The sequence below is a fragment of the Nuphar pumila genome, chromosome 17 (assembly GCF_984573655.1).
Source record: "Nuphar pumila chromosome 17, dmNupPumi1.hap1.1, whole genome shotgun sequence".
Lineage (NCBI taxonomy): Eukaryota > Viridiplantae > Streptophyta > Magnoliopsida > Nymphaeales > Nymphaeaceae > Nuphar > Nuphar pumila.
Window position 1 is genome coordinate 4,681,607 of NC_143265.1, and position 11,646 is coordinate 4,693,252.

Genomic DNA, 11,646 nt, shown 5'->3' on the forward strand with positions numbered 1-11,646 from the left:
AAAAAAAATCATAATTCTGGCATTTTTTCAGCAAAATATTGGCATTAAAAAAATAAATTAAAAAATATAAAATTTATTTTTTATAAGAAAATATTAATAAAAATAAAAATACACATTTTTTCGTGATAAATAGCCGTTTAAAACATAAATATCGCATTTAAATCATGGAATTTATATTTTTTTCATAAATCTCACGATATTTTGAAAATCTCGCAAAAATTTGCCTTTTTAAACTTTCAGACAATTTCTCGCGATATTATCACGAGATTTTCATAAATCTCACGATATTTGTCACTATGATCACAGCAAATGAAGCCAATGTTGGCCATTGTAATGTGCATGAGATAACCAAGAGATCTTTACCAAAAAGGGAGCACAAACAGAAGTTGGGAGACTCGTTGCAAATGAATGATCGGAACTGTATGAAACGGTGGACCGGGAAAAAGACCCTGCTAGCTCGACCCAGAGCTTTACATGTATTGGGCTAGTCTCACGGCACCCGACTTGCAGGGGGGTTGCGAAGCTTTGAAAAAAGTTCTATAAGGGTCTTTTTCCTCTCATTGGATGAAGGACCTTTATCTTATTTTCACAAGACCAGAAAAAACAACCCCGTACTTATTCATTCCACCTATCTTCATCCAATCCCACAGCCAGCCTATAAGTATTCGTATGTACCCTTGGGGGATTCCACCACCCCCACATACATGCCCAACCTATACCGACGTTGGCTCCATACAGGGGAACAAGGGTGAAATGTTTCATATCAAATATTTCATCATTCTGAAAGAAGAGTCGGTGAAGAATACAAAACTTGCTCAAATCCATACTTCACAGTTCAAATGTACAAGTAGGAAGAATTAGAGCCCTGATTCCATATGAAATAGATTTTTATCCATTTTTGTAGCCCAGCCCAGCCCTGACTGCAGCAAATAGTTTGATTCGTCCATATGAAATAGATTTTTATTAATAATTGTAGCCATTTTTTATTTTATCTCAAAAAAAAAATCGCATAAACAGCATTAGGATGGACATTTTAAAAAAAATGGTATTGATGCTGAGGGCCTCTGTTACGCCCTTGAACATGAGAGTGAAGGGCATCATCCATTATACATTGAACAGTAATAGTGTGTTTGATTACCTCGAATCTCAGATCCGGGAATTGAATTTGGCATAGGGTCGGTCCATACCAGATCCATGGCTTTTTTGGCAATTCAAAGCTATCAATAACAGGAGCTATATGCTAACAGATAGTCACTGAACACTATCAGTGATTTGCACATCTTTACACCAACATTGTTATCCCTTTCTGCTTGCTGAAACGCCTGGTTTCCTTTGCTGCTGTATGGACCGTGGGACGAATGCAAGACCACGCGTATGGCGGCGGCCGAAGCTAACACTGGAAGGGGATGAAGCATCGGAAGTGCTTAATCTTGAGACAGCATTTACAAGCTCGGCAACATTTCCTTCTGTTCCCATTTCCACCTCTGCAGACTCACCTTTTGCATGATCACTTGCAGCATCTGGCTCAACTTTCTTTGCTACCCAGCGATGCCGGCGATGGCGTTGTTGCTTGGACAGATGCTTCTTCTTGAGAAACTCAAAGGACTTCGGGAACTTGTGTTTATCAATGAGGTGCTGTTGTCTGCTCTTGTAACTTTCCAGCTTCATACCACAGCCTTCGACCAGACATTCGTACTGTTGAACACAAACCGCACAGTTATCAGGAAAATGCTGCATGCTACTTTGAAATTACAAAATTTAACATCACTCAGTTGTCATACAGAAGGCGAGATGTTGCAGAGCTGAGAAAATTTATGCATGTATACTTCAATTCAGCTGAATACTTATCGCTAGTTTCCACATAGATGAGCAGAGAGAGGTTTAAAACAGGAACTTGTCACTTGGCTAAAGTTGCACAACTCATGCCAAGGAGACAAGGCCTAGGCCAGAAGCAGTTATGTTCAGCGAATTATTCTCAAGCCAAATTCTATACGATCCCCAAGTTTTTGTCTGCAACTTTCAACATGACGAAACATTGTCGCATCATGTCAATAGTGTTGCGACGAGCAATAGCAACATTGATCTTCAAAATAAAAGTTATTGCAATGACATAACAAGCTTGCCGGAAGCAGAGAGGCCTTCATCCATAATATGCTTTCAGCAATTTATTTTGGTCCAGATAAATATTCACTAACCTATAGTTCATATACAGCGATGACAACAGATATTCACATACATTTTCAAAGATATGCCAGCAATGAAAGCAACCAAAAAAAAGGAAACGACGAAAAGAGAGAGAGACACTTTCCCAACATCATAAGCTCAGGGTAAAGATATTAAATTAATGTCTGAAAATGCATTAAATTAATAACCTGCTTCTAATTACTCTCGAAAAATAAGAAGACCTAGTTAATAAACAAATTTGCTGATCAGTGGGATTTGCCAACAACAAAGAAAGAGCTGAAAGTGAAAGCATGCACAAACACGAAAGTTAATATGTAGTGCATAGTTCGTTGGTATTTACCAGGTCATCCACCATCTATTTGTGTCATTCTTCTCAACGAGGAACCTTGTAAACTTCCAGAAAATTTTAGGATTGTGTTGGGTATACCACATGTTTTCTTGCCAATTCATCTACTATAAAGTGCATTCCTGCTACTTTGATTTTCCAAGGTTGAACTATCCATTATCTCTTAGTTCTTGCCCCATATTGTATCCATCAACCATTTACTTGTAAAACTTTCTCGTTATTTGTGGACAGTTCACCAACTCCATTTGATTCTTACAAGACCTGTAACATGAATTGCCATCAACATGATCCAATATATTGGATTTACTCGCCTAGGGCATGTGCCTTAAAGCAAATATCTCAAAGTGAAAGGAGATCAAAATGCCTCTGCTTTACAACAACAACAACAACTACGCCTTCATCCCAAAACAATTGAGGTCGGCGATATGAACCAAAAAAGAAAATCATTCTGGGTCTTCCACATGAATCCTTCTCCTCCAATCATTTTTATCCAATGCCATGTCCTCGGTGAGGTTCAAAGCATTCATATCCTTTCCTATCATCTCCATCCAAGTCTTCTTAGGCCTACCCCGACCTCTTTTAACTAATATATTTTCCCATTTCTCCATCCTTCTAACTGGAGCATCATTAGGGCTTTGCCAAATATGTCCAAACCACCGTAAACGATTCTCTCTCATCTTCTTTTCAATGGATGCAACGCCTACCTTCTTACGTATCTCCTCGTTTTGAATCTTATCTTTTATTGTATTTCCACACATCCATCTAAGCATACACATCTCAGCTACACTCATTTTTTGAATATGATGTCTCTTGGCAGCCCAACATTCCGTACCATATAGTAAAGTGGGCCTAATTGTCGTCCTATAAAACTTTCCTTTCAACCGCAATGGCATTCTACGATCGCACAACACTCCAGTTGCACTTTTCCATTTCATTCACCCAACCTTTATCCTATGATTTACTTCTCCATCAATTTCTCCATATTTTTGAATGATAGATCCCAAATATTTAAAACAGTCATCCACCGGTATTTTTTGCTCACCAAGCTTCACTACACTCCCATCACTACTTCGTTGCTTAATAAACCGACATTTCATATATTTTGTCTTACTTACTCAACTTAAAACCTCTTGCTTCGACTGTCTGTCTCCATAATTCTAACTTAGCATTAACCCCACCTCTAGACTCGTCAATGAAAACAATATCATCAGCAAACAACATACACCACGGCACATTTTCTTGAATTGATCTCGTAAGCTCATCCATCACTATAGCAAATAGAAAAGGGCTTAATGCAAATCCTTGATGTAACCCAACCGTTATAGAAAAAATGGTTGTCACCCCTCCACAAGTGCGGACATTGGTTACTACTTCTTCGTATATATCTTTAATTATACTAATGTACTTGAGAGAAACACATTTTCTTCATCATTGTCCACCAGAGAACATCCCTAGTTACTCTATCGTATGCCTTCTCCAAATCAATAAAAAACATATGTAAATCTTTGTTTCTCTCTCTATATCTCTCAATAAGTTGTCTAAGAAGATGTATAGCTTCTAAGAAGATGTATAGCTTCCATACTTGATCTTCTAGGCATAAAACCAAATTGATTCTCCGATATCATGACAACCTTCTTCAACCTATATTCAATCAGCCTCTCCCAAAGTTTCATAGTATGACTCATGAGTTTTATACCACGATAGTTTATGCAATCGTGTATATCACCCTTATTATTATATAGAGGCACCAAAGTACTCTTCCTCCACTCTTTAGGCATCTTATTTGTCTGTCAAATCTTGTTAAAAAGATTTGTCAACCATTCTAAACATTTCTCACCCAAGCATTTCCAAGCCTCGATAGGTATACCATCTGAGCCAACTGCCCTTCTTGATTTCATTTTCTTCAAAGCCTCTGCAATTTCTTTCTTTTGAATCTTGCGCATGAAGTCACGATTCATCTCATGAAAAGAAATGGAGAAGTCTCCAAGATCCTGAGCGTGACTTCCATTAAATAGCTTATCAAAATAATTTTTCCATCTTTCCTTAATCTCCTCATCTTTGACTAAAATCCTTTGCGTTTCATCTTTGATACATCTAATCATACCCAGATCCCTCGATTTCCTATCTCTCATCTTTGCAAGCCTATAAATATCATTCTCGCCCTCTTTGGTATCCAACTTGTCATAAACCTCCTTACATACCTTATCCCTCGTGTTTCGAACTACTTTTTTAGCTTCTTCTTTGCTATCATATATTTCTCCAAATTCTCATTATCACGACTCTTACTTAGATTTCTATAACACTCTCTTTTAGCCTTAATAGCTAATTTGACATTCTCGTTCCACCATGATGTATCCTTACCTAGCGGTGCACCGCCTTTAGACTCACCCAATACCTCCTTAGTCACCTTTCTCATGTCACTCGCTATCTTATTCTACATTGATTATGAATCCTCCTCGAGACACCAATCAGCTTCCTTAACTACCTGCACTATAAACATTCATTGTTTAGCTCCTTTCAGTGCCCACCACTTAATTCTAGGATTTATCCTATGTCCATCCCTTTTGCGGCATTTTCTAATTCTAAGATCTAAAATTAAGACTCTATGTTGTGTAGCTACACTTTCTCCTGGTATAACTTTACAATCGATGCAACAACCCCTATCTCTCTTTCTAAGTAAGAAAAAATCTATCTGACTCGTATTAACCCCACTTTTAAATGTTACTAGGTAAGACTCCCTCTTCCTAAACCAAGTGTTTGCTAAGATCATATCATAGGACAAACCAAAATCTAAAATCTTTTCTCCACTTTCGTTTTTTTCTCCTATACCATAGCCCTCATAGATACTCTCAAATCCATCCCTACTAATGCCTACATGTCCATTAAGGTCGCCGCCGATGAAAAGCTTTTCTCCATAACATATCCCTTGTACTACTCCATCTAAATTTTCCCAAAATTGACGCTTAATGGAATCATGTAAACCTACTTGAGGTGCATAAACACTAATAATATTAATAATATCCGTACTTATTACTAATTTAATAAGTAAAATCCTATCACTCTTCCTACGGACCTCAACTACATTATCTATAAACTCACGACTAATAACAATCCCTACTCCATTTCTATTTCTATTTCTATTTATTCCTGTATACCAAATCTTATATTACCAAGGTTCTACCACTTTTGCTTTCTCACCTACTCATTTGGTCTCTTGTAGACATAAAATATTCATCTTTCTCCTACACATAACATCTACTAACTCTACCAACTTACCACTTAAAGACCCTATGTTCCAAGTGGCTAACCTAATTTTATGGTCTTAAACTATCTTCTTTACCCAGCTTTAAAAGAATTTTATTTCAAAGGCATTGAGAAGTTCACAGCATAAGCCTCTTCTCACGTTTTATGATATTTCATTTCCCTATAAAGATTAAGCCATGACAAACAATCGTTCAGGCTTTCGAACAAAGAAGTCAAGGAGAAGAGGATAGAACGATAGAGCTGACCCTACATATAAGACCTTATCTATAATAACATGATGTGAACTGTAAGTAGGGGCATAAAAACAAACCAGGTTGCATTATAATATTTACAATAATACCATCACTTACCACATATTACCAAAAACATTGAAACCTAATTATATTCCAGATATGCCATTCTACCACACATAACTTGACTATATTAAAATGGATTTCTTAATCCTTTGCTTAGCTCCCTACTTATTGACTTTTACCTTGGCAAACTTGTGCAATTGGACCTCAAAGTTAAAGCCACAAACTGTTGGCAAACCTTTGGCTGTTTTTTCTCCAATTATTTATGTATCCAGTTGTTGTGCATGTCTTAGACTTTCACGGTTATACTTCTTCTCTTTGACAAGTACTCTACTGTCTCTCTTTAATTTGTTATCTTTTCAACTATTATTTCATCCTTAATATAAATCTTTCTTCACTTGACTTTTGAAAATTTGAAGGTTCACGACATTTCACAAACATAACAAGCTTACTCCAAAAACCATTCACTCAAAAGTCCTAGCAGATCATATAGAACAACAAGGATATTTTTTTTAACCAATTTATCCTGAAAGTTACTTTACATTTTTCATTATTTATTTCTTCCAACATATTTTTTAAATTTGAGTATATGATAAACTTTTTCACAGACTCATGTCAATTTCTTGAGACGGATAAGAGGGTAATGCACAAATAATGTCGAAAAATCGGCAAAATGTTTTCTGAAGTCACAGACATCCATGTATTTATCAACACAAACTAGTTCCAAGAGATTACAATATTGGTTACAATATTTTAAACCAATCACCAAGCTGCAAGGGGAGACAGGCCCTCAAATATCCCACTAACTACAAATTTGAAGCACAAAAATCCATTTCCTATACAAGTTCAAGCAGTTTATGGACAGGCTTATTAGGAGGGTTGTGAGAACCAAACTTGAAGCCTGCTTTACTGTGTATTTTATAATCCAATGTACGAAGAAGAAAGCTCATGCCCATCAAAATCTGAAAACCTGCCCAACAAAGCCCAACATTTTGCTCTACTTACCTTATACGTATAGAAAACCAGAATGTTTTTACACATTACACATTTCAACCGAGTCAAATTTCAAATATTTCAACCTTTTTAAACTGCAAGGAGAACATTTAAGACACTTGCTCAACACAAAGAACAACATAAAATGGGTGTCAAAGCTGTAAACTCATTTGAAAAACTTATTTAAATTGTCTTTACACTCTAAACCCCATAGTAAACATTTAACATTCCAAACCCTTCACCACTGAATTTACATGAATCTCATTGTCCAGGATCAAATAATGTTACATGTTCACATGTTAAAACTGTTGCATGGTTAAATAAATAGGAAAAAAAGGAGGTTGCTAACTGTCACAAATGTAGCACATAGAACAGAATTAGCCAACGCTGTCACATGACACTAAGAGAAGAATTATATACCATGGGATAACCACGAGCAGCTTTAGATTGGAAAAAGGAATCATGCGTCTCAGAGACATGTATATTCAGCAATCGTGATGTTGGATAGACTCTTCCACATACAGAGCATGATGCAGTGTGCCGAGCAAAGTAATGATCTTCAAAGTCCTCCAAAGAATTCAATTGTGCACCACAACCAACAATTGGACAAAATATACTCCTGCCGCATGTATAAATCATTCCATTCAGATAGTAAGTTCAAAATTTTTGCAAGGATAATGTCAAACCAAGATGTAGACAAGGTCGTGGTAATGTTTCTGTTAGAATGAAAAGACAAGGAAACTGCGACGCATAAAATCATGCGTTTCTTGCCTCTGATAGGATAATATTCGATTATCCTTTAAGATAAAACTTGTACATTGACACTGGAGATTCTCAAGGACAACATATCCCAGGGATATCAGGCCCATGAGTAGGGCTGGAAAACGAGCCGAACGGCTGAACAGGGCAAGGACAAAGAGACGAGTCATCGCATCACGCAAACGTATCTCTTAGGGTGACAAAGATGAGTTTACAAGTGATCTTTCAAGACGCTCTTGTGATTCACGACTTAGTTCAGACCAAAAGTGTTGCCTTAGTTCAAACTGAATGTCTTTCTACTATTTCCAAACCAACCCTCGAGTGCCCATAACTCGACATCAGCTTGTAGATTTAGCATGTTCTGTCTAAAACTCTAGTGGAATTAGGACGAGAGGATGACTAATCACTCACACAACTCAAAGTTTCAGAGTCAAAACATAATCTGTAATTCAGACAAGCAGGTCTCAAATTTCTCCACGTACGCTCACATTTACAACCAAAATGTGGCTCTCACTCATAATGAAATTCCGAAACTCTAAATTCAAAAGAAAAATAGCTAGACACAACGAAGTACAGCAGTGGAACAATAAAAAAAAAATGGCTCAGACGAATCAGAGGGACCCAAAGAGCCAATATTTTGAACCTTAATTCTGCATTTCACGTATATTTCAACGACAGCTGCTCGTTCGCATAAACAAACGAATTAAACAGAGAAAATTTCCACACTCACCGAACTTCGGCCTCTACTAACCCGCGTTCTTCACCTTCGGTGAGATCCAGAGCGATCTGGAACAAAAATTCCAAGTTTGATGTTCAGACGCCGATAAAAACCATGCAGGATTAACGAAAATCAGCCGAAAATCCCCAAAATTGCCCGATCAAGACCTAAAATCGAACGCAGAAACTCGAAATCGAGAAAGGATAACTCAAACTCAAAGAGGGAATAAAAAGGAAAAAGAATCGAGAGATCGAGAAGAGGAGGATCGCCTGCTTCGCGAGGAGCTCTCTATCTGCATCGCCGGACGCGAAGAAGGAGTGGTGAGGGTCGTATCTTCTGCGGCAAGCAACCCAGTACGGAAACCCTAATTTTCTCTCCTTCTCTCCTTCTCCTTCTCCCTCTCCTTCTTCTTCTTCTTCGTCGTCGACGATCGCCATTTCTCTCGGCTCTTCCATTTCAAAAACTCGCCCTCGTTCTGCTTCGAAACGGAGAGTGAAATTTCCAAGTTTTAAAAACCGTCACAAATATCGGCCTTTTTATATTTGAAATTTCAAAAAAGATATAATCCCAAAAAACCGCGAACAAAATATCGGGTTTCATCGCGTTACTATCGTCTTAGTTATCTTTTTATGTATTTTATATATTTTTAGGATTTACATTTGCCACTCGAGAGACACATGAGTTTGATCATTTTTCAATGGTTTTTAATTTTTTAATCAATAAAATTATTTTATTGATGTCTTAATCTATAAATATTTTTATTAAAAATATCATTAAAAGAATTAAGATAATATTAAAAAACATTAAACTAAAAATATAAAAAATTAAGAAAAAACAATTAAGAATTGACAAGAAGCAAGAGGAAAACATTAAGAAAATGAAAGAAAATAGATTTTCCCATATTTTGGAAGAGAGTTTCCTAAAGCTTTTTCTCTTTTCAAGAAAGCCAGGAGTTTCTTGCTTTCGAAGCGAGCCTACTTGACCCAACCTCATAGGTGTGTTAACCCACCTTTGGATTAATTTTTTTTATGAAAAAAACTTGTTTCAACCGATGCATTCATGGGTTTTTGGTTCATTGAAAGAACCTGGATACAAGTGGGATTTCATTGATCCAAGAGCTGGTTCCCATTAAATAAAACATGTAGATCACATGTACACCGTTAGATGTGTCTAAAAAGAAAAAAAATGTGGCATTTGTTAAGTTGGTTGTATTTACAATCGAATATAGCTTATCTTATACTTTTAATAATTTTATTATATTTTTTTATACATTTTCTTATTGTCACTAGAATATGAAAATCACCATGTGAGCTGGGCATTTACAATCCAACCGAGTCGATGAGTTCGACATGGTGATTTTGCTTGCAATCAACTGTTAGATCGTGTATTTTTGATGAAAAAAATACAAATTTTAGATGATTGAAAATTTATAAAGTTTATGAGCCGTTGATTTTGAAGCCTTAAAAACTCTTGTTTATGCATCATAATTGGATGATTCAAAAGTTGGTTCTTATAAAACCATCCATTTAAGAGAAAATAACAAAAACTCTATAAAAATGGGGTTTACAAGGTAGTTCTCATATTCAGGGGACTATTTTCTTGTATAGTTTTAGAACTTAAAAACTTTTTTTTTTTTGGGAAATGAGAAGAGAACTTGAAAACTGTGATATTATTATTTTTCTTTGAAAAGGTGTGATTCTACCCAATTCACAGCGTGATTAAACTAAATAAGTTGAACTTGGTTTGGACCTGGATCTACTACTCTTGGCCATATTTGTTTTGAACCCACCTAGACCACGCTACCCAAGTTCGGTAATATGGCTCATATCTAATTTGGACCCTGGTAGAAACTCCAGAGTCCAGCCTATTTGCATCCCTAGTTTTGAGTGGGAGAAAAGAGCACAACTAAGAATGCTAATGAATCAGATTTTATCCAATATCCAACTGAATTTAATTCCGTTTAGCTGCATTTGGTAAGTCAAAGCCATGTCCGATTGTAACCAGATGCGGATATGATTTTGATTTTTTGCAACTAAATCCCATAAATATCTGAATTTTCGAATCTGTTTACATGCGCAAAAGTAGCTCTAGTATGAGCTTTTCACCAGCCAAATCTGAATCTGAATTCAAATCCACTAAGCCAACATTGGATTAGTCGAATATGGTATTGAATCTGATCCAAATCCAAACCGTTTACATCTCTAAACAAAACTCAAGTTTTGAGAGAATCAAATTGATGGAGCTGGATTATGACTCAGGCCAAGATTTGGATGGGTATGCTTAGGGATGTCAACTGATTGGATGTAACCCAGCATCTGACCCAAATCCGATTAGTCAGACTCAGTAGCCAAATCCAGATCCAATTAAAAATCAGATTCAGGTTTGGTATTGAGTTTTTTATTGAAACCCAACCCGAATCCAACTAAAACCCAAACCTGAATCCTTTTTTTGTTTGCTTTTTAATGCCCTTACGTCTTGACCGCCCCTGGGCAGAAAAACGGTTTTAATGGCGGTCACGAAACGCTGCTAAAGATTGTTCTTTTGCATATTTTTTTTGATGCACGGCGCGTGGCCGCCTGTCCGAGGCTCGTTCAACAAAAACTTGTTCAATGACAGAGGTTTTCGATATATATATATATATATATATCCAAAAAACAGTTTTTTAATGATTACAATTCTAAAAACCTCTGAATGCAACTAAGAAAAAGAGAAACTCCGTTTTAAAAATGTAGCAAAAAATAAATTTTCTTTTGGGACAAATTTTTATGATTTATAACACAAAAAAACTATATTTACTAAAAGTATTATTCCAAAAAACTCTATTATAGATCTAATTATATCAGATCTCATGTTCGAACCATATTGGCCCCTAGATTTGAATATCATAAATCTTATACAGTAACTTTCTTTTTTTCTTTTTCTTTTTAGTTTTTTGATAATTAAGCAAGTTAGTGTTAAGCACAACCATGAACATAAAGAACTACAAAATCATCAATAGAGGGAACTATTCAGGTGGTTTTTCCTAAGGATGCTATAAAGGAAAACAAAAAAAAAAGAAACTGAAATTGTTTTAGGTGCGCCTGAAACAG

At 36.2% G+C, this 11,646-nt stretch overlaps 1 protein-coding gene across 2 annotated transcripts; it reads right to left on the bottom strand.

The window, feature by feature from the left end:
* Positions 1–1,031: 1,031 nt before the first annotated feature.
* On the bottom strand, positions 1,032–9,027 carry LOC149811417 (nucleic acid binding / zinc ion binding protein). 2 transcript variants are annotated; one of them, XM_089993586.1, is made up of 4 exons: positions 8,827–9,027; positions 8,591–8,625; positions 7,501–7,699; positions 1,032–1,695 (listed from the first exon to the last, which is right to left on the bottom strand). In XM_089993586.1, the coding sequence occupies exons 1-4, from the start codon at positions 9,010–9,012 to the stop codon at positions 1,297–1,299; spliced, it is 819 nt and encodes a 272-aa protein (XP_089849712.1). In that variant the 5' UTR covers positions 9,013–9,027; the 3' UTR covers positions 1,032–1,296. The 2 variants fall into 2 exon arrangements, with proteins under 2 accessions (XP_089849712.1, XP_089849711.1); XM_089993585.1 differs by having other exon boundaries at positions 8,570–8,625.
* Positions 9,028–11,646: the final 2,619 nt, after the last annotated feature.

Coding starts and splice junctions, on each gene's coding strand:
- LOC149811417 (XM_089993585.1), bottom strand. CDS start 9,012: ATGGAAGAGCCGAGAGAAATGGCGATCGTCGACGACGAAGAAGAAGAA. Junction 8,626..8,826: donor GAGAGCTCCTCGCGAAGCAG/GCGATCCTCCTC, acceptor TTTTTGTTCCAG/ATCGCTCTGGATCTCACCGA. Junction 7,700..8,569: donor TTAGTAGAGGCCGAAGTTCG/GTGAGTGTGGAA, acceptor TACATGCGGCAG/GAGTATATTTTGTCCAATTG.